At 36.1% G+C, this 24,674-nt stretch overlaps 1 protein-coding gene across 16 annotated transcripts in view; it reads left to right on the plus strand.

The window, feature by feature from the left end:
- The window catches only part of HDAC9 (histone deacetylase 9), an 858,791-nt gene that overhangs the window by 174,041 nt on the left and 660,076 nt on the right, over positions 1 to 24,674 (plus strand). Inside the window, exon 1 of one of the 16 annotated variants that reach the window (XM_074340812.1) lies at positions 13,999 to 14,221. The exons of the other annotated variants lie outside the window; for them this stretch is intronic. Coding sequence (XP_074196913.1) covers positions 14,206 to 14,221 — 16 coding nt within the window. The 5' untranslated portion in view covers positions 13,999 to 14,205. Of the gene's footprint in view, positions 1 to 13,998; positions 14,222 to 24,674 lie in introns of those variants that run through there. 16 annotated transcript variants of the gene reach the window in all.

Here is a 24,674-nt window from a genome sequence, read left to right on the forward strand (position 1 = left end):
AAGTAAAGGGATGGGAAAAGACATTTCATGAAAATGGAAAAAAGAAAGCTATGGTAGCAATACTCATATCATATATCTGACAAAATAGACTTTACAACAAATGCTATACAAGTAACCAAGAAGGACCCAGTAATCCACTTCTGGGTATTTATCCAAAGAAACCCAAAATGCAACTTTGAGGGGATGTGTGCATCCATATGTTCATTATAGCATTGTTTACAATGGCCAAGATGTGGAGGCAACCTGGGTGTATGTTGATGGATGAATGGATAAAGAGTAGATGGTACACATATACAATGGAATATTGCACAGCCATGGAAAGGAATGGGTTCTTGCCATCTGTGGCAGCATGGATGGACCTGGAGGGTATTGTGCTGAGTAGAGTATATCAGACAGTGAAAGACAGATGCAGTATGATTTTGCTTATATGTGGAATCTAAAGAATAGAACAAATAAACAAACAAAACAAAAACAAACTCATAGATAAAGAGAACATTTTGATAGTTGCCAGACAGGAGAAGTGGGGGTTAGGAATTGGTGAAAAGGGGGAAGGGATTAAGAAGTACAAATTGGTTGTTAAAAAGTAGTCATGGGGATGTAGGGTATAGCATAAGGAATATAGTCAGTAATAGTGTAATAACTGTGTATGGTGTCAGATGTGTACTAGATTTATTGGGGTGGCAGATGGGACAGGATTGATGGCAGGGTGAAAAAAGTGAAGGGATTAAGAAGTAGTACAAATTGGTCATTACAAAATAGTCATGGAGATGTAAAGTAAAGCATAGGGAATATAGTCAATAATATGATAACTATATATAGTGCCAGGTGGATACTAGACTACTCAGGGGGATCACTTCTTAAATTATATACATGTCTAACCACTATGTGTACACCTGAAATTAACATAAAATTATATTCAATGTCAATATTAATTGAACAATTTAAAAAGGGGGACGAGAGATGTAGGGGAATCAGAAATTAAAATTTCCAGGTGTAAAACATCTAAGTCATTGGGACGTCATGTGCAGCATAGGGAATAGAGTCAATACTATTGTGATCGGTGTCAGATTGTTGCTGGACCTATCATGGTGATCATCACTTCTTTAGGTATACAAATGTTGAATAAGTATGGTGTACACCTTAAGCTAATATAATATTGTACATCAGCTGTATTTTAATAAAAATCTTAAAAAAAGAAGAAAAGAAAAATAAATGCTTCTAGTTATGGTTTAACATGTTACCAGTTGAAATCAAATTGATTAATTTATCTCTTTGCTTGGCTAATTGACTGTTCCAGAGGGTAAGTATTAAAGACATTTTTAGGATGTGTACCTTTATGCAACTAGCTGACGTTACTTTCTCCTGGTCTCCTGCACTTGCTTTATCCTACAATCAGGAAGGAACGCCATCTTGAACTTTTGTAGAACTCTTTTCTTCTTTGAAGTATTTTAATTATTACTTAATGAGCTATTTCCCATTCCTGGATGTTTGGGTAAATTTTCAGAGCATTTAGAAATCATATGACACTCCTTTCACTTGCAGGGAATTATCTTTTTTATTTCAGAATTCCATGATCTGTGAAATGGGTATTCAGTTACTTAAAACACTTCAAGAGATTAGTTTCATGGCCTGAATGTCTGCTCTAAACAGTTCAAAGGTAACTTTTGTTTGCTCACATTTAGCAACGATTTAAAAAAAAAAAAAGAACTTTGAATGGACTGCTTTATTAAAATAATGGGAGAACTCAGTAGAGGAAGAACTCCCAGGGAAGAGGTTAAATAATATAAATAGCTCTGCTGAGAGTGCAACAAAGTTCTCTATTGTGCTGTTGCCACAGCAGCACCAATAATTCAAAACAAGGAAGTGGAGTCTCATGTTTAATATAATACAGACTTTTCCCTAGAACTTCTGTGGTCTATGGTTTTTCAGGGATTGCATGTTTATCTACATGTGTCTAAATTTAGATACGCCTTTTATGTAACATGGTAAAAGAGAAGAAGTTAAAATTCTATAAGATGCAGTTATCTCTTAAGCATTTTTTTGTTTGTTTTAAATTGACTTTAAACCGTCAGGAATTTTCCTGCTGAAATAAAGCCCTAGGATATTGTGGATATGTGCATATGGTCAGAGACATAATCTTTCATGCATTTCACATTCAATTTAAAAAGGTCATTTTGAAAGAGGTATGAAGAGGTGTTTGGTAATTCAAGAAAGAAAAATGATTTTTTCTATTGAACATTTAACCCCATAACAAAAGCTGCCTCTGCTATGGAAGGAGGTATTCTATTCTGAAGGTCCAAAGATGGAAACTCAACAACCTGAATGTGAATCTTTAGGAATTTTAAAGTAAATTTATGTCATTTTACAAATATTCATAGATTTGAAAGATACTGACCTTCAGTTTCAGGCATGTATAAAATTTAATATCCTATACAATACAGTACAACTAAACTTAGCTTTGTGGAAAAAAAAGGAGAAATTTCAATGCACAAAACAGGTTATTTATAAATGAATGTTTGAATTTTGCAAACTATTTTTTATTAAACATACTTGACACGACATAGTATGGATAGAAGCTTCCTTTAAACTTTAAAACTTTTTTGTCCCTATGTTAGCTGCTTTCTCTTGCTGCCTGCCTACTTGACTTTCATACTACCCATTTTATCTTTGTTCCTACTGAAAACTAAATGGGTAGGCAATTCTGATTGTTATAGGATAAGAATAAATGAGATGATTAGGGAAATTTTCATGTTTTGAACTTTTTTACCCAGTGACTCCATGATGAAGGTGATGCAAAAAATTGGTCAAATGTATATCCAGTATATGAGTGTCTACATTTTTTCCATTTAAAAAAGGTAAAAGTTGCCTAGAGACTAGTTTTCTAAAAGGTTTAACTCACGTATTATGTATAAATTGGCCAAATATTATTTTACATAAAATTTTATTAAGGAATTATGACTCTATTTTTCACTTATCTCCTCTGTATAGTGTTTAAAAGGGGACTAAGAATGTTGAAAGGGGAATTCTCAGAGGTTTAAGAAGATAATTTTGCATTACCATAAAAATGACTGACAGTTAAAAAGAAAATAAAAAGAAAATGAAAACACATTTATTCAGCAAATGTTTGTTAAGGAACTACCTCTGTCAGATATGTTTCTAGGCACTGGAGATAAAGATTTGAAAAAGACCGGATAGCCTCATGAAACTTACATGTAATAAATATTTAAATAGGGGATTGGGATAATACTATAATCTATTGAAATTTTCCAATATTGTTATGACTCCTTCCATTCGTTCATTCATTCAGGCAATATTTGCTTATGAGCACATCAAAATTTTTATTATGTACCCTAATCTGTCTTTCTTCATCCAATGTTATGTTTTCCAATTTCTCAAAAGAAATAAAATTTTAAAAATTAAATGTACTTCACGTGTCATTTGACAACAGAGTTAGAATTGTCCATGTTAGACCTTTGTTTTATTTTGCTATTTCTATCCCAACCTTGGTACTTTACTTTTGGGAAGGTGTGTGTGAGATTCAAGAACAGAGCTTTGTCTGAGTCCAATACAGGATCAGGCAAAATTATATTGGTGTCCTGGAGCACAATAAACTTTCTATATGATGGCCATGTTTTATATGGTATTAGTGAGCAACATAACTGACTTGTATTAATAGATTTTTCTCAAGAGGAAGAAAATATTGCATAGGCTTTGTGGCTAGTCTTACTGTTCAGAATTAGTATGCTTTATGTAGCACACTTTTTTTATAGGTACTCTATGAGAGGGGCTGACAAAGGCTTCCATGACTTGCAGTCTTCACATGATGAAAATTGAGGACCTGGTAAAGGATTTCAGGAAACCACTTACTTAATTGACTCTCTCTTTCAAGGAAAATGTATTTCAAAGTATGATAACCTAAGATTTGACTCCAAAGCTTTAGTGTAGATGAGAAATCCTTCTGGCTGAACTGTATGGCTAATGCTCAATTACCTTAGCTTCTATTAAACCATATTCTAAACACTTTTCTTTGTAACCGTCACCTTGTGCAGAAGTCTGTATTTTTAGCCTTTAAGCAGAGCTCAAGCACTGTATTTAGACATCTGACTTGAAGACTAAAATTTGCTCAGTGAGCAGAACAAATGCTCAGAAAATAACATTTCAAGGTTAGAGTTAGTGTCCTGAATAAAATTCCTTTTCTTCTTTTTCTCCCTATTGAATATAACATAAATAATGTACCCTGACGGGCTTTCAAGATTAAAAAGTCAGAGAATAACAGTGAACTTGGAGAGGGAAGAGGGAGTAATTAAAAAATGAAGGAGCTTCTGTTGAACAATTGTTTGCCTGAAACTAAGTACACGTTTTATTCCTGATTGAATAGGATTATGGATCTTAAAAGGCTTTTAAAAACTATATAGTAAAGCTTTTAGAGAAAGGGCCAAAATGAGCCTACAGTCACCTTAAAAAATATTGAAAGAACACACACACACACACACACACACACACACACACACACACAGTCATAATACCCCTCTCAGAATGGAGAGAAGACTGTTTAAATATTGTTAATGATTAGTTGTAGTAATTGTAGTTACCAAGTTTTGACCATTTGTAATGTGCTAGTCATTGTATGAAGGCCCTTTGTATAATTAACCTTATTTAATGTTCATAGTAATTCCACGAAATGGGCATTGCACAAGAGATCGCAAGGTCCCAGGACCCTTTCCAGAAAACGAAGTCACATACTTGCACTGAAGGAAAGTGATTATCACCTGCTGTAAAGTTCTTTCAGAATCCAGTTTACTTGGATTGTGTGTGACTTGGTCGGGAATGTGTCCCTTTGTACCCCAGGAGGCACGAGGATGTTGTAACTGCATCTCACAATGAGGCCATAACTAAATGGACCTGGACACTCCCTGGCAGAGGGTGTACTCTTCACTTAGCCCAGTCTCAACGTGCACAGCACCCAGTAGAGCCGAAGACTATTTGAATGCTCAAAGATTCTCATTCTTGGAACAAGGGCTGAAAGAAATACTGGAATTTCTGGATAATTTGTAAGCACTGTGTTTAGAAAGGAATAAGCAACAAGTGAAACCCTTTGACTCTGTTCGGATCCTTGATGCCCTAATGCTTCAAGTACACAAGATGACATTCCATAGTAGGGCACAAGAATAATGTAAGAAGAGAGAAAGGAAATCCAAGTTATCTGAGTTATTTTTAAACTTGGTGGATTACCAAGTTTATGTGGAATAACAGTGGGCTGACTATGATATGGTGAACTGCTTGTCAATTCCGCTTTGCAGAGTGGGTTGTCAGTACATGTGGCCCAAATGGTATCTGCATTCTTCATTTAAAATTCTAGAGGTTCGCATTGCGTTTATATGTCAAGCATGTTGTGTTGCTCTGAAACAGAGATCTTTAAATAATAAGCTATAATTCCATGTAGTCACTGAGTCATGGACTTTTTTTCAGAACTCTTGGAAGATATCACCATTGTTTATGGATGGGAACATTCAGCCTGGGGAAATGAAATGATTGCTCAAAGAGAAACAGTGGTAAAATAATAGAATCGGCCATGTAATACTTTGGGTTTTAGAAAAGTATGAAAAACAAACAAATCAAAACAACCACCTCCCTCAATTTCAGTGTTTGTGGAGTATCCTACCCACCACTTTACCCCTGGCAAAATGACAGGGTAGAAAAAACATTATTATAGGAATCAGAAATATGTCTGTTCAGACCCTGCCTCCGTATCTCTAACTATACAACTTGGATAACCTAACCGTCATTTTCGTATGTGCTACTATGATTTTATATATGTGCATAGAAAGAAGTCTGGGAAATGCCACTTTAACAATGACTATTTTTATAAGGCAATTTTTACTTTTGTGGTCATATTTTTTTGTATTATTTGATTTTATGATCATATATTATTTGTTTAATAATTAAAACTTCCCCTTTAAAGTCAATCAAATAATTATGAATTTTATTTAGCATTTACAAATAATATGTAAGATGCTAATTTAAGTTCATGCACACACACATACACACACACACATTTTTTTCATGAAACAGGTATATGACGGCTACAGGAAACATGAAACTCTGGAACCACTTTTATTTCATATGTTCAGATTATGTGTTGTGACTTTTGGTTCAGAAAACACGACCTCAGTTATGCATTCAATTGCATGCTTTTTTTCCAATTTTCTATTAGCTCTTCTTTCATATTTTGCCATAGTAATCTCATTTATTTCTTAATCTCATTTATTTCATGATCCTCAAGGATTTATCCTTCAAGTTGTCTGTAATTTTAAGACTACCACAGGTGAACCATCTGGATTCGAAAAGAAACCTCTTTGTGCTAGACATTGGTTTTGTAGTCAGAATTATCTGTACTCAGTTCTAGTTCTCCATTTGCCAAATATGGGCTCTTGGTCAGTTTACCCAGTCTTTGGGTAAATTAGTCTCCCCATCTGTAAAATAGATGTAAGGAAACTTAACCCTCAGGATTTTTGTGATAATTAAATGAGTTAAAATTTTCAAGTGTCTCGTGTTATGACGAGTATAGACAAAGATAAATTTCTTTCTCCTTTACTTGATTTAAATCTAACTCTCACTGTAACTCTCATTCCATGTAAAAATTTGCTTATTCATTTTGCAATAAATCTGTGTTTAAGCGTATACTGGTTCCCTCATAACCATGGTTTTACTTTCTACAGTTTCAGTTACATGCAATCAACCATGGTTCAAAACTATTCAATGGAAAATATCCAGAAATAAACAATTAATAATTTTTATATCGCACCTCATTTTAAGTATCATGATGAAATCTCATGTCTTCATGGTGTGTCTTGCCTGGGGTGTGTCTTCCCTTTCTATATTGTATTCACGCTGTGTATGTTAGTTACTGGGTAGCCATCTTGGTTGTCAGATCGACTGTCAGGTATTGCAGTGTTTGTGTTCAAGTAACCCTTATTTCACTTATTAATGGTCCCAAAGTACAAGAGTGGCGATGCTGGCAATTAGGATATGCCAAAGAGAAGCCATAAAGTGCTTCCTTTAAGCGAAAAGGTGGAAGTTCTTGACGTAACAAAGCACTTTATCATTTCACCTCAACATAAGTAGGGTGAGTACAGTACACTAAGATATTTTAAGAGACCAGATTCAGATAGTTTTTAATTACAGTATATTTTTGTAATTGTTCTATTTTATTACTAGTTATTGTTAATCTCTTACTGTGACTAGTTTATAAATTAAACTTCATCGTAGGTATGTATGCATAGAAAAAACCATAGTATATATAGGGCTTGGTTCTATCCATGCTTTCAGGCATCCACTGGGGTCTTGGGACGAATCCCCTGGGGATTAGGAGGGTGGGGCCTAATGTAGTTGAATCTCTTTATGGAATAACTAAGGTGACCAGCTGACAAGCTTTACTACATTAATGTGAGGTGGGTTTCACCCGAAATCACCTATGTTGCCAGGCTGCCTTCACTTTATCAAGGAGTAAAATAAAAAATCAACAAGCCAAAGTTGAAATAAAATAAAATTCCTGAAGCCAAAAAACCAAGTAAAGGGCACTGTGATATGTGAGTAGATTCTGGCACTGATGAAAAGTGCTGCAGAAATTTTTGATGTCTTCAGATTTATGAAGTATTTTTTTTCCTGATGTTCAAAGTCAAAAAGAAAAGATAAAGAGAAGACTATAAAATTTATCTATAATCATACCATTCAAAGGTAACCACTTTTCACATTCTGGGCTTTTCTTTCAGTCTGTTTTTTATTGAATACAGCAGGTCCTCAAATAACGTCATTTTGTGTAAAGTTGTTTTGTTCTAACTTTGATGAGAAAAAAAATCAATTCCCAGACGAGGTCACCGTCTGTTTGCAGTTTGCGTGTTCTCCCCATGTCTGCGTGGGTTTTCTGCAGGGATTCCGATTTCCTCCCACATCCCAAAGCTGTACACATGATGTGAATTTGTGTGTCTCCATTGTTCCCGTCTGAGTGAGTGTGAGTGCGCACTGAGATGGAAGGGCATCCTGTCCAGGGTGGGTCCCACCTTGCACCCTGAGCTGCTGGGAGATAATTTGTGACCAGAAATATTCAGTATGGAGTTAACACATGATTATATCAATTAGCCTATGGTAAAATTGGCTTAACTTCGAAGTTTCCAAGAACCTATCGATGATGTTACATGAGGACTTACTGTACGTGGATAGACTTTATGTATGAGGTGTGAAAGTATGAGTGGTGAGTGAAGTGTGTTTGTGTTCCAAGACGTGGATAATAATACATACATGATTTTGTATCTTTTCACCTTTTAACACTGAAAGGTAATGTTACTATATTTTTAATGCCATTAAATATTTTCAATATCATGATTTGTAGAAGCTATAATTCATCGAAAGTATATCATAATGTCTTCTATTATTCCCCTTATATAGGGTATATAGACAATGTGTAGGTGTTCAACAATATTTTAACATGACAGTGTGATGGACGTTCATTTATGTAAATCACCATCCACATCCCTTTAATTTTTTTCTTTAGAAATGATCCCTAGAAATAAAGTCACTTTCAAAGAGTGTGAACTGTTTAAAAAATTCTTGATGCACTGTGACAATTTTTTTCTCCAGGAAAGGTATACCAATTTATACTCCTGTCAGTAGTATATGAGAGTGCTTGTATATCATATGTTTGTCATCATCATATATTAGCATCAATTAGTAGTAAAAATGTTAATCTTTCATAATTTGCATTTATTTGATTAATAGTGAATGGAATAGTGTTTTGTTTGCTGAAGAATACACACAACACACACACACACACACACACACACACACGTGTGCACGCACACACAGCCAGAATGGTCTCCCTTTTTTTTTAGCAAGTACTTGACACGCTGTATTCCAATAGCAGTTTTTAAAAATTTATTTGACTATATGTCAGTAAGCAAGATCTTGGTTAAAAATAATCACCTTAGCAGCAAGTTTAATGAAATGCTTAAAGCATTGTAAAGGCTACATTTGGGATGCTTTCTTTAGAAAGATGCTTATGAGATTTTCAAATCTCCTCTTATGCTGGGCCATTGGTAATTTTGTTGTTTACCTTGGGTTCCCCAACAATGTCAAACTGGCAACTTTCAAACCTGCAAACATTTGCTTTTGTCATCAAAATTGAAAAATATAACTGAAAAGGAAGATTTGGTTCACAAACTGTATAATCTTCTGATTCTGCAGAATTGAAATGAACAAACTTGAAAACATGTAAGGACCTAAGCTCTAGTCAGTGTGTAGTTTAAGATCGGAGAGAGTGAATTTCCTTTCAAAGTAAGCACTCACCGGACTGTACACTCTAATAAGAAAAGGTAACAGCTCCAAAAGTTACATCATTGTTGCCACACTAATTACTAGGATTCTAACAGTTCCTTTCTACATAGTTTCTTGGTGCATCTTTATAAACTCCAAAAAAATCACTAGTAATTGCAGGATTTTCAGTGTGTATACATGTGTATTTTAAATGGTCGTATTATGTATGATTTTTGAAGATGTTAGCTTGTTTTTCCAGGATGTCATATTTGCTGCCTAGGAGGATCAGCTTTGAAACATTTCTAATTAAATATTTCTAATTTGGGTGGAAATAAGTTTTTATAGGAGTAAAATGGTGTTCAAGTCTTCAGCAGATTGAAGGATAAAACTGGATTATAAGAAGGGATGTTTTAGAAAGTATTTCTCAAATCTTAGAGGAAGTTCATGAAATAATTTTATGTAATTTATTTGTTTCTCAGTCAGTCTGGTTGTGTAGGACACAGCCCCCTGGCCCATGCTGGTATTATGGGCCCTGCGCTACCCCCCGGCTGAGGCGGTCGGTCGCTGGTCGTTGGTCAGCTGCTCACAGCAGCTCTTGCTGGCTGCTGGCCACTCATGCTGGCCACCAGCCACTCATGACAGCACATGGTAGCCCACGGTCGCCCACGGTAGCCCACTGCAGCACACAGCAACCTGCAGCAGCTCACGCCAACCTCCAGCTGCTCATGGAAGCCCAGCTCCAGGAAGAGCTGTTGTTCACAATCTTAGCTGTAGAGGGCTGCCCTGCAGCTCCCTGGCCCATGTGGGAATCCAACCTGCGACCTCGGCATTAGGAGCACAGTGCTTCAACTACCTGAGCCACCGGGCCGGCCCCAATTTTATTGAATTTAAACAGGACTCAGCTTCTAATATTAATTTTGTAAATAGGAAGAAAGTAATTAAAGTATTAAAGCACCTTCATTATAAAGGTTAACTTTATTATTATTTAGCTCATAGAGAAAGTTATTTTTTTTTTACCTCTTTTAAAGTGCTAGGTCTTTTTTAATTGACACACAATTATATGAGTGCTTTCTATGTCATGCATTTACTCTTAGACCCTGCCTGTGTGGGCTCTGACTAATAATGGGAATAAAATAATGACATATATATCTGGAACACAAGGTAATAAACCCAGTTACTTAAACACATCTGTATTCTGATTTGCAGACAGCTTAATTTTCATTTCTGGTCTTTAGCCAGTACTTGACATGGAACAGAATTGAGTTTTTGAGAGGCATTTCATTTGTTTGTCCATTTTAACCATGGTTCTTTCTGAATATGTTCAAAGAGCTTTTCATAGCTCCAACCTCTAATTTTCAAAAACTAAATATACTTCCTGTTGCTCATTTCTTACCATAAAACTTTGTGTTCATTTTAGGAAAATTAGAAAATACTAAAGAGTAAAGTGGGAGGAAATATATATATGTATACACACACACATCCATTCTGAATTCCTGTTCACATGTTGACAGATACTCCAGAGTCTATTCTATGTGATTCATGTATAATTATTTTTACAAAATGGGGTCAAAGGGCTTGGTCATCTGCGTTACAGTGAATATCGTATTTTTGACATTACGTATTTTATAAATGTCGTTACAACATTTATATTTTATTATTAATTTATATATATATATATACACATATATATGTATATATATGTGTGTGTGTATATATATATATATATATATATATACATATATATGTATATATATGTGTGTGTGTATATATATCTATATCTATATCTATATCTATATCTATATCTATATCTATATCTATATCTATATCTATATCTATATATATATGCAACTAGTAGCTAAGGCAGAGCTCATGTTAGCCTATAGACAAATTTGGTGTGGTCCAAAAAGTGTTCGCCAATCTTTTGAAAAAGGAGATCTCACATAAAAACCTAGATGGCTACTTTCTCTTGAAAGATGAGAGGCTCTGCACTGCTCCTCACATGCTTGGCCAAGGTCAGCAGGAGCTGATTGTGCCTGTGGCCTTTGCTGAGTCAGTGCTCTGCATTCATTGCAACCCCCCCAACCCCGCCAAGTCTCCCTCCCTCCTTCATGTTCCTGCTTGAATCCTGAAGCCAGCTCAGTTTGCAAGGACAGAGGTTTGTCTGGGGTAATGGTGTTCCACAAGGCTCTTCTGATCCCTAAGGCAAGGACTGGAAGTTTGTGGGAATGTTACGTGGATGCTACAATGCTTGGAGGGTGCTACTGGTATTTAGTGGACCTGTCTCCCGGACGTGACGGGTTTCATAATGTGAGAGACAGCACTGCACCTGGAGGAATGTTTCTGGTGTCCTGCGTTTTCATATATCCCTTTGGATAGTCATTTGGGTAAAACACCTGTTTATTATCTTTGGAGCCCAGAAACAAAATCTGTCGCACATATAAAGACTGCTTTTACTCAGTTTTAGTGTACACTGAATTTTCTAGGACTACCCTATAATTTCATGTTTTATTATTAGAAGCTTTCCTGTGAATTGTTCACCATTTGAAAAACCATGTCACTGACAACAACATAGTTCATGGTACCTGAACAACCAACACGCACAGCTCTATCCGTGTGCATTTGTAGCTGCCTTGTTCAATATAGAAAAAAGGAAAGTTGAGACTCCTTTAGAATAGTTTATGAATAGGGAATAATTTTCAGTTCCTGTGAGATAATATTAATCATTCTTCATGTTTTCTTCCATAATCTGTGGTTTGCTGTCGCAAACTGGACTTCTGGACTTCACTTCATCTTATTTTCCTTCTATTTTATCATGTGCCTGTAAGTTATTTATTGTTTCTTATTTCAATGCTAGATTTTATTCTAATGTTCATTCAACCCACACGTCTTTCACTTTCCTACCCTTCTTGTAAGGACTGGCTTCGTATTACTTCTCTTCAATCCCTATTTACTCATTGGTAGTGAGGCAAGCATGGGAGGAATTATTGAATGTGTAACTTTATTGATTTTTTTAGAAATATTCTATAGAGGTTGGCCTTAGAATCTAGGAGTTTCATTTTAGGTTAGCAAAAGACGCAATGTGAAATACTTGTATGAAAAGTGAGGGGCTTTGTGCTTGATAAGCTTGATATTCTAGGTGAGCATCAAGGTCGTATGTAAGTCCTAACGAGGCTTACTGTCTTCTACAAAGACACATTCCATAGACATACTTTATGGCTACACTTAGACTTTGTGAAGGCATATGCTGTAGGACTTTAGAGAGAGGCAAGTCAGCATGTTTGAATGGGGGAGGAAGGCTCCTGGAAGAGGCTGTGGATGTGTCACTGAACGCAGAAGCTTGGGGAGGTTGCATAGTTTTAGAGAAGCAGAGAGTGCGGGTGGTTCTCTCCCTTTCTTTTTCATTTTTCCTTCCCTCTTTCTGCTCTGGAACTCTCCATCCTTTCCTCTTCCTTCCTTGATCATACAGAAGCTGTAGATGTGATTGAGGGAATAAAGCAACTTGGTTGTGGGTATGAAGTGTTGATCTTAGGTATTTGCTCTCACCTTAAATTCAGAGAAATTCAATGATGTGACCTTGAGGCTGTAGAACTATGCAGTTGTTGCTCGTCCAGGGACATTGTAGATGGGATCTCAGAATTAGCATCACTTGTGTTTCACTTCAGTATACTACATTTTCTTAGCTCTAATCAGAAAACAAACTTACGGAGATGGAAAATAAATTCAGTAGTTCTCCGAAGTTTTTCCTTTCCTTATTTTATTAGGTAAGTAATATTGAGTGGGGGTGAGGGGAGCAATGCTAAAAGGGGTAGAGTGACAGTAATGAATTGCAAGTTTCCTTAGCCTACTTCAGCTTATCAAATTTAACAATTTTTACAACACCATGACCATATGTGACTATATAAAAACTGCTCTGAAGGGACACTGTCTCAACCAATCAGAGGCAAGGGTCAGTGAGCTTTCACTGATGATTTGATTTTCAGACATCCTTTTTCCTAGTGCCATAATCTTTAGTTATGGTGGGACGTAACACTTCAAAGTAAATACTCTATATCCAATCAAATGCCACCCATTTAAGTAGCTCAGAAAATTGTATGATGTAGGGTTCTGGGGTAACAGTGTTTTGTATGTTGCAATTTTTTGCAGTTGTATCAACATATCTAAAGTATTTAATTTCATTAAAATCTGTTTGGGGCTCTGTGTTTTCCTCTCATTTATTGCAGATCTTTATACCTAGACAACAGTACATAGCTTCTTCAGAGGACATTTCTTTTTCCCTCAGCCGGAGGCACACATCTTCTGCTTTGTCCTGTGTTTTAATTGCTAAACTACAGAGGAAGAGAATCGTCTGAGCCAGGGCTTCAAGTTGTGGAAGTTTCTATATCTGGTAAATTGGCTCCATTCCAGGGCAGAATAACTTATCAACAAATGAAACACCAGCTACTTCCCACACATCCTCTGATTGCATTAAAAAAATCACTCGCCTTCCCACCCAGCTGACTGAGTTTGCTTAGAGTATGCAGCTGACAGACACTTTCTCTCTCGTCCTCCTCATTTTGTTGAATCGCTGGTTTCTGTAGTCTATTAGGTTTCTTATTAATAGTAATAAAATGTTCATTCAGTAACTGTCTCATGCCTGTGAACTAGATATTGTCACTCCCTTTCCCCTCAAGTTATGCTCTTTTTATAAAGTTATGCTGTAGCAGGAAAGTGAACTGGAAAACTGATTTTGTATCTGTAGCATCAGGTACTATTTAACCAGAGGGAGGGACTGATAAAATTAGCAAGTTGACTAACCACTTCCCTTCCTTGTGGCTCTTTAATATTATAACGGATACAGTAAAGTTCAGAAGGACTGAGCTAGTTTTCGAAACCACAGCACACTTTGGCAAAGAGGGAATGCACAACAGAACGGGTAAGTTTCTTTCTTTTGATTTTTTAAAGAGAACTGTAAAAAGGATATGGGGGTGGAAATTTTAAAGTTTGGCTATGCAAATAGTCTCTAGTAATCTGTAGGCTGTGGAAAGATAAACCTGTTATGAGGAGGGAAGCAAAAAGGTTTTCCAATCTGCAGCAGTGGCTCCAACAACAACAAACACATTCAAGGGAGAAAAAAAGATTCAGCTCTGGGAATGTCTTCATTGTTCCAGACAGACAAGACTAAGATATTCTGGGGGGAGGATTCTTGTGTTAGGAAAACTTTTGATAAATAGGTTTCTACACTCTTCGGTTTTGAAATGCAGACTGTGGCATGGTCAGCAGAGACACTGACTGACTGAGCCAGAATGTTCCTCTGAATCCTGAAACAGCTAAAGATCTTCAGTTATCTTCTTTGCGCTTGAAAGTTTTATCGCTTGTAACTTTTTCTTATGGAAAATCTCAAACACAAACCAGAGAAGCGTGAACAGTGTATAGACCCCCATGCACCTGTCACACAGCTTCCAGCTCAGGGCTTGTGTTATTCAACCACCACCTCCACGGTGCGCTCCCTCTCTTTAGGTTTAGTTGACTCACAATATCGGAAATGTGCCCCTTGTGAACATTACCTGAAAGAGACCTAGAATCTCCTGAAGACTTGCACCAGTTCAGTAATGCAAGGTGTAGAGAAATATTATTACAGAAAATTCAATTAGGAGTCCGAGAAAGCAAGACCAAGTTTCCAACGGTTGTTTTCACAGTGGGAGTAGAGGATCGTAGTTAAGATCAGGGACTCTGGAGACAGACCATTTGGGGTCAGATTTTGATTCCATTGCAATCCAGTGTCCATGTGGAAGTTTCCTAACCTTTCTATGCCTTGGCGTTCTCACTTGAAAAATGAAAATAATAATAATATGTGTCTTTCAACGAGAGGAGACAGTGAGACAGTGCCTGTAAAGACTTCACAAATTGCCAAGAACAGAGAGTGCTCATTGTAAATGAGCCCCAGAACCGTGTGCTGAAATTGTTAGAGTGATAGTGGAGATGTGATGTGTTTAAACAGAAAGCCAAACACATGTTTGAGCACACTTTTGTTTTCTGACCATGATTTTCTTCCTGATGACTTATGTGGTGATGTGAGGCTAGGAAGAGTCTCCATTGAGATCTCTTACTTCCTCCTGGGTCCCTGGAAACTCCCTGCTTCTGCTCTTCCCCACCAGTTCTGAGTTAACTCTCCCCGAAAACAAATAGTGTCACAGTTTGTCTGTCCACCCTATCACTGTCCACATAGAAATGTGGCTAAGCTCACAGAGCAAGGAGTTGATCTGAGGTACCAGTCATGGGCTCCTCTGATCCCTGTGAAGGGGTGTGTGGTAGCTGGGTGTAGGCACATCTGCTGGGCCTGGGAGGCAGCTGTACGTCTGAGACCTTGTCCTGTCCTCTCAGACACGTAGGTCTCCATGCTGGCCTCCACCTTCCCGGGTCACAATCGGCCCTGCTATTGTTTTTCATTAGTAATGAAGACAGTGAAATTCTGAAGACGGTAAGTGGGGAGGTGAGGACCTTCCCTAGTTTGTTAGTTCTCTGTCTTACTAAGAAAATCCTAATGGCTGCTTTTTATTGAGCATTTACTATGTGCCTGGCACAGCACTGGGTGATGTTCTCATTTAATCATCCTGATATCATCCTAATATCGCTATGTGATGCCTGCTGTTTTATAGATAGGGAAACTGGGGCACGGGGAGATTAAGCCACTTATTTTGATTACCCAGCTAATAAGAGACAGCTAGGATTTTGTCCCAGGTCGGTTTAACTTAACCATTTCTTGGAGCATTTGTCCATAAGAAATCAGTTTATTCACACATATGCAATCAAAATGCATCCATGATTTTGCTCTTAGCCTTCCTAAAGGTGAAAGCCATCAATATTCCTTTAAAGCAAGCTGAATGGAAAAGCTTTAGCCTAGCACTAGTTTTCCCACAGTGCATTTTCATAATACCTAATTATAAGCTGGAAATTTGTCATAAATCTTGACAAATACAGACACTGGGGAGGCCAAGGGTAAAGTTACCACTGTAATGAAGTAAATATTGAACTGAGTGAAAAAAAATAATTGCTATTTTTGTAAATTAACTCTACCTCAGTGGTAGACTTTGTTTTTAAGGCCATTTGTCTCTCTCGAGTTTTTGTAAACGATGGGTGAAATTCATCTAAGTCAATTTTCAAGAACATGCAGTGCTGTTGTAAAACAAACGATAAACACTGATGCACTGCAGAAATAAAAATTGGCTGAATCTTCTGGGAGGTGCTGAAAAGAACTGGGGCATGCACAGTCAGACGTTTTAGAAACCTGGAATTGACTTTCAGTGCTTTTTCTTTCAGATTACTGGTACAACTGTAAAAATAGAACCAAATGTGTGAATGGAGGGAGAGGTTAACTTCACAACTTTGGAGAATTTTTTTTCCCCTCCAGTGGAGTAATGGTTCTTTAAAAAAAATTTTTTCCTTCACTAAAAGGGACACTCTCTAGAATATCCAGCTAAAAATGAAAACATCAGATATAAAATGATTGACTTTTCTTATCAGGCAATCTGATACAATCAGCAATCTTTATCTTTCCTTCATTGGCTACAGTACTTTTGTCGTCTTGATAAGATCAGCCAAGTTTACTTACAAAAACATTGGAAGAGATTTGAAATACTGCTATCTTTTTGCAGAGACGGGAGAAGATAAATGGAGTTGAGGCTGTGTGTGTGGGGGGGGTTGAGGGGGGGCTGTGGAGGAGCCGAGTACAATGGGAAGGATCATTATGATAAAGCATCCTTGGATCCCTAATTCTTTGAGAAAGCAAAGAGGCTATTTAGTACTGGCAACTGCAAACCATTTTTTCCAGAATTATTCCACCACTTCTAGTTTGTTTTGCTTTTGTCTTTATCTCATAAGAACACGTCATTCACAACTTGTAACACAGGATTAACGTTGGAAATTTCCACATCCATTTATGGTTAGAGACAGGTTCTGAAGTGCCATTTATCTTGTCAGGGTCCCCTTCTTTGTGCACTAATGTCATTTCTGATGGGCTTGGTTACCACTGAATGACTAAATCCCAATGCCCTCATGCTCCCAAATCCACCTTTTCTGTCCTAATTTTTAACATTTGTCATGGCTTTAATGTCACTGCTGTTTGGGGATTAAATGTTTTGTTGAAAGTCTTGAGTAAATAAAACATTGTTTTTCCGTGAGATGAATTCTCTTTTTCTTTCAACCATTTCATCACAGTTTTTTATTATCACCTGCCCTGAATCACCAGAGGTCAACAATCACACTCTTACCCTCAGAACACATACAGAAAGCTGTATGAAGTGAGTGAACTTGTAGTTGATAAAATTACTGCGTTCTATCTATCCTATTCTGTCTTCACTGGACTAACTACATTGGGAAAGGTGGTGTGTGTGAATAAGAGCCCAAACTCGAAGATTATACAGCCATGATTCAAATCATATTACTCTGAGATTTGAGGTATTTTATTAACCTTCCTAAGCCTTTATTTCTTTACCTGTAAAATGATCCTGAGCTCATAGTGGCATACTATGAATTATGGGATATGAGGAAGCATGCTAAATATTTACATAGCATGTTATACATACATTGGGGGATCAGGAAAAGTCTCTCTCAAGAGAAGTTCACTTGAAGGTGAGCCTGAATGACACAGAAAAATCCTTCTAGTCACAGGAACCTGCATGTGCCAAAGTGATTAAGAGTTTGGCTTCTCTGAGAAGGGGACTAAAGGCCAGTGTGGCCAAAAGATGGAAAAAGCAGGGAGTTGCTTGGAAGTCTCAGCAGCAGAGCCCAGGTTGTGCAGAGCCCAGCAGGTCATGGGAGGGAAGCTGCATATTGTCCTAAGTACAATCAGAAGTGACTGAAAGTTGACACAGGAAGTGGCATGATCTGAATGCTATTTTAGAATTAGTTGCAGAGTGGAGACTAGATTCTCAAGGAGCAAGAATAGACATATAGAAATAGATTAGAAAACTCTTACAGTGGCCTAGTTCAGAAATGATGGTAGCATGAGCTAAGTAGTGCCAGCGGGGATGCAGGCAGTGGACGGAGCTGATGGATCTTGTATAATCAATAGACTCGGGAAAGAATTGGATCTGAAAGTGAGAGTGATGAAGGTGTCGATTATGATCCTATGACATGAGCAGCTGGGTCTGGGGCGATGTCATACATGAAGATGGGGACAATTGGAAGAGGAGCAGGCTTAGCCATCTCAATTGGAATGCTTTTGAAAAATTCAAGAGAATACATCAAATAGGCAATGGATGGCATTTAGATGGTATGTGAAGCCATGTAATTAAATGTGATTACCTGGGTAGATGGTATGAAGTGATAAAAGCCGAAGGCCCAGTACTTCACCATGGGAAAGTCCAAAATTTAGAAGTCAGGTACAGGACAGGTAGTCAGTAAAAAGGAGGTAGATAAGTAATGGCCAGAAAATAGGGAAAACCAGAAAACACAATGTTCAGGAGAAAGGAGTGATTACCTATATCCAATACTAATTAAAGAGCTTATAAATTATCTAAAAACATCATGGTATTTGGTAACATGGAACTCATTGGTATACAATAAATAGGCAGAAAATTTAATTTCTTTAAAATATTATGCATGTTGACATATTGACTAATCAATCTTACTATTGACTAATTGAATAAATACACGAAAACTAATTCTATTTAAGAGTCATGTTAGTTTCCTAAGGGAGTATACTTATAAATTTCCTTGTTTTATTTTCATTTAACTGTATAATATTCAAGGAAATAATGATAAACTATTTATGCTGGTCTAAAATTTGTTTCTACTATAGTGTAAACTGTTTGAAATCAGCATCTTCTTCATATTTCTATTCCCAATGGCAAGGTCCCTGGGTACTGCTGAGGGCACCTCTTGGGGGTGCCATTCCCATAAACCAATGATTGTCAACTGGGGGCATTTTCATCCTCTAGAGGACATTTGGCGATGTTTGGAAATATTTTTGAATGTCATAACTGGGGGCAAGGTAGTCTACTGGCCTCTAGTGAGAAGGGGACAGGGATGCTGCTAAATAGTCTACAATGCACAAGACAATTTCACACAACACAGAAACAGAATTATTCGACCTAAAATGTCAATAGTGCTAATCTAGACTATGACACAGACGTGCTCAGTACCCACCATGAAGTATTGGCCGTAGGAGTTATTCACTAGAGTTTGTCTTCAAGAGAGTCAGCATCTCTACCAGTAAGTTTCTGTACTAAGTCGTCTTTGACTTTTGTTTCCATCTTGGGACTTGGTAGAAAGAAGTGAATAAATAAAAGAAAAGGGCATTTCTATAAACTGCCTCTGCAGCATTAATTGTCCACAGAATTCATCTAGACCATTGGAAACAGAGGCAGTGCTCCACCCAATGGATGGTAGACTTTTTACAGCAGAGCTGGAACCTTTAAGTAGAGTTAGTTCCTGTGCTCAAGTATATATCAGGGAAGTTTAATATTAGAAATAATTTAAAAAATTATTGGGCTGAATTTAAAAACCCTCCAAGGACCTAACTCTTTCTTTAAAGATAAACATTTTTATTTTCATTTTATTATAAAATAGTTCATATATCTAAAGTTTTGAGTGTGTGTGAATGAATATAGTAAACTCCTAAGTACTCATGACCAACTTACAAATTGAATTAACCATTACCAGTGAAGTCTCCTGGGTGACTCTCTGCCCTCACCCCCACCAAGGGTACACACAATTCTGAACTTTTGTTTATTGTTTATTTATTTAGTGTTAAAGTTTTACTGCATATGTATGTATATGTAAACAAGGTATGAAATTGGAGTTTCAAAATTATCTATGTCTATGAAATTAGACCATTATCTTACACCATACACAAAAATCAACTCAAATTGCATTCAAGACTTAAACATAATACCTGAAACTATAAAATTCCTAGGAAAAAACATAGGGGAAAACTTCATAACGTAAATGTTGGCAGTGACTCTTGGATACAACATCAAAGGCACAGGCAACTAAGGAAAAATAGACAAGTGGGACAACATCAGACTAAACAGCTTCTGCACAGCATAGGAAATAATCAACAGAGTGAAAAGGCGGCCTACGGAATGGGAGAAATATTTGAAAATCGTGTATCTGATAAGGAGCTGATATCCAAAATATATAAGGAACTCCTACAACTCAATAGCAAAATAAAATAATAAACGCTACTACTAATAAAAATAACCCAGTTAAAATGGGCAAAGGACTTGAATAGATATTTCTCCAAAAAAGATGTACAAATGGCTAACAGGTATATGAAAAGGTGCTCAGTGTTGCTCATCATCAGGGAACTATAAATCAGAACCACAATGATATTTCATCTCATACTTGTTAGATGGCTATTTAAAAAAAAAAAAAAAAGAACAACAGAAAATAACTATTGGCATGTAAAAAACTGGGACCCTTATAAAAAAATCATGTGGTATGCATAAATGTAATGGAATATTATTTAGCCATAAAAAGAAGGAAATCCTGTCATATGCTATAACAAGAGTTAAACCGTGAATAGATTGTACCAAGTGTAAAGCTTTACAATGTGCATCATTGTAATAGATTCACATTAAAAACTAGGTTGGATTCTTGTGACAGTGCATATGATATGGTTCGATTTGGAGTTTTTATATGACTTGGAACAAGTTTTTAGTTCTAATTGGAAGGCGTATAGTTAATTATCAGAAGAATCAGATTTGGCATAAGTGCTAGGTGAAAGTGTGACATCAGCAAAGTTTGTTTCTAGGATACCATTCCCCTTTTTGTTCATTTTCTTGGTCCTCAGTTTCCTCCTCTTCAAAATAAGAAGTTGCTCTAAATAATGTGTAAAATCATTTAAAAATATTTTCTCTGCCTTTTGAGCATCTGTCCCTTTAATTTTCATGAACCCCCTTCCTACCTGTTAGGGCCTAAGCCTGAGGGATTCAGCTCTTTCCTCCCTCACATCAAATTTAAATGTTACAGCTGTACGTTCCCTTTTCTCAGAGGCCTGCTAGTTAGTAATGCTAATGTGTTCTATCTGTATTATTCACAGCAATTCACAATATGCTACTACTGGCCTAATGTATTCACTCCCAGATGGCATCTTCACTGGGGGCTTCATTGCCTGTACCTAAAATAGTGCTCAATGGTGGACTCTTCAGGTAGCATGGCAGATGTAAGCCAAACAGGTCTATAGTTGTATTATTTATTTGTGTTTTTTTTTTTATTATTATTATGGTGCTTATTTATCTAACCTTTATCAGCATAACATTAGACATTTAAGGAAGACCTAAATTTTCGTACTTGAGATGATTTTCTAAAGAAATGTTTACATTTATAGTGATTAACATTCTTTTATTCAAGTTATTTTTGAATTGATTGGCTAGGTTCTTACATCAACTTTTATGTGAGCACGTTGCTACATAGGACACTCTTAGGCATATACTATAGCTGTTAGATGTTTTCAATATCCCCATAGGAAAAGTTACAAAAACAAGTAGTAAACCTACTATTTTAGATTTATCTATAAGAAAACAAAAATTTTATGAGAATCATGTACCAGAATTCTGTGGTTTTGTAATAATACCATGAATGAAAACCTAGTAGGTGGGAGAAAAAGTGTTTTATATTTACCTGTATTTTATATTAACCTCCCTGATTCAAAATGATAAGAGTTGGGTTTTAAACATTTTTGGAGCCCAATTTTTCTCAAGTTGCCAAATGAATAAAGATATTTGTATAATTAAAATTCAGTCTATTAATAAAAAAACTGAATTAAGATGACAGTGAAAGAACAGCCTCCGGTGTGTAACTGCATTGTAAAATGGTATTTAATGTTTATACCAGAGTAAGACAGTTTAAAACAAAATACTTGAAAAAGTTATTAGCACCTTGACTATACAGCTTCTAAGATTTTTTGTTTGTTTTTTGTAACACTACATAAGTTTTGAAGCCTCTTTTGCTTCGAAATTTGACCTATTTAGAAAAGTTCTGATAATTCCAATGTAATATATTCCCTCAGTTTTGTAAGCACCTTTGGGTAATGTATTGGAGAGGCAAGTAATCTCATCAAGAAGCGTAATGGACCCTATCACATTTCCAGATATGTTTTTTTCTAGTACTTCTGCTTCAAATTTAGTTTTGTGTTTAATGATACCACACTACTGGCAAGGGTACTTTTCCAGTAGTTTAACTCTCTTTGCATACAAATGGTGTTTTGAGTCTGGTTGCCATTGTAGATTTTTTTTCTTGAAATGAGGTGACATAATTTGATTTTTTCCAGTCAGGAAAAAAAAAAAAAAAGTGTTCATCTTGAGAGATTAGAAAAAGAAAGGTTGTCACTGAATAAAATGCATGGCTTGACACTATTTGAAAAATGAGTTGGTGCCAGCTTGAGAAAGCAGGGACAAACTCTGACTTGATTGAAAAGTATGATTGGCCTGGTAGTGAAGAATCTGTCATTCGGGGCTCTGCCCTGGAGAGGAAAGCAGCACCAAGGAAGGGACCCAGTTCACCTTCACCTTGGCACTTGCCCCCGCCTTGATTACAGTGAGCTGCACATTTTAGTCATAGATGTTAACATTTGAAGACTTCTCAAGAGATTCTTTTCACATGTAAGGTATTATTATTTAGACTTTTACTGACAAAGTGCTTTAGGTCTCAAGAGGTATTAAGTAACTTTCCTAGGAACTCAGATATCACTATCCTAAAATTCAGGTCTTCCTGCTCCCAGTGTTGTCTCTCTCTAGATAGACTTACTTTCCTGAGGAATGTCAAGGGTAAGATCTGATTTTAACAGGTACACGGTATCCTTTTATAAATATCATGTTTGCTTTGTCTTACCAATATCTTAATAAAGAAACACAATGAACCGAAGGACCTATTAAAAGCAGGCTGTATAAGTCATTACAAAAGTATATTTAATAATATATAAAACATTTTCTGTATACTAAATGGAAGAAAGCGGATTATAAAGCAATGTATTAATTATATGTAGAGAGTTTTTTATCAAAACAAAATGAAGAACACATTGGTTCGGTTTGCAAATATCTTCTTAAGAAAAAATAAGTAAATTAATAAATATAGATTTTAAAGTTCTTAAACTTTATACAATGACTATTTCAAGTCAACATGTTGGTTATATTAAAGCTAGGCAGAGCCTTTGCTTGTCTATGCTGTTAGAAAAGCCATTTCCAGCATGTTTTGGAAGACAAAGATGATTTCATATATGTAACTGACAAAAAGTTACTTTTAGGAGAAACACAATTATTTTAGAAATAGTCATGAAACAGCAGTTGAAAACTCTGAAATTATGATTCTAGTTAATATAACAAAGAAACGCTTACACAAATCTTCATGAACCATGCTGAGAAAAATACTGTCAAAGAATTAAGTAGAGTTAAAGAAATTAATTTGTTTCTTTAAAACTGAAGTTAAGAAATGCAAACATTTTGTCCTTTAAGGGGAAACACTTTTTTCTGCAATACAGTTTTTTTTTTTAAATAAACTGTTTATTGCTTATGCATTTTGAGGACCATAGCATACTTTAGTATGAAATTGCTTAAAAGAATTTTCCCTCAAGTTAAATGTTCAATTGGAACTTTCCAGATTCTCAATGTAAGCATCAGAATTATACTTTAAGGTGATAATATCACGAGCTATTGTCTAAGTGATTTGAAGATAAAATGTCTATATTCTCAGATGGAGGAAGTTAATTTAAGTCTGGTAGTTGAAATTACATTTTATGATAAAACATGAAGTTGTCTTTATTTATTTTAACCTTACACTGAAAAAACAATCTAGACACATACATTTTTTTTGCATGAAGTGATTTAATCCTCTATTGTATTCCAGATACTTATTTAGTTTTCATTTAATATCCCACTGAGATAGTAAAATAGCTTAATACTTCCTTTTCTATCACTATCAAAGCATTTAAATGTAGAAAGAGATAAAAACTTTGACTCCGACTGTATTTGAATATATGAATTTATGTATATAAAAATGTACACCAATAAGCATGTGCATAGAATGCATCACCATATTATCTTTATTTGTAACTCATATTACGGAGACCAAGAGATCAAGTAAATCTTCCCTCACATGAGGAGCTCCAGCCCCTTCTCTCATTTCTCCACTAGACAGTCATGTTTAGTAATGAGGGTTAATGAATGATATGATGGGAAAAGGTCTATCTTGTTACTTAGAAGTTTTCAGATGACAAGGGTCTTAACACACCTATGCTTTCCTAGTTCCTCACAACTACCACCTGATGTAATATTTGAGAAAATGGATTGTGTATAAATCTTAGTGTTTTTGTGCCTATGCATTTGACTAAGTAATTCATTTAAATGTCTGGTGACTCTGAAGTCGTATGTGTAGTTCTCCAAAATCTG

The sequence above is a fragment of the Rhinolophus sinicus genome, linkage group LG09 (assembly GCF_036562045.2).
Source record: "Rhinolophus sinicus isolate RSC01 linkage group LG09, ASM3656204v1, whole genome shotgun sequence".
Lineage (NCBI taxonomy): Eukaryota > Metazoa > Chordata > Mammalia > Chiroptera > Rhinolophidae > Rhinolophus > Rhinolophus sinicus.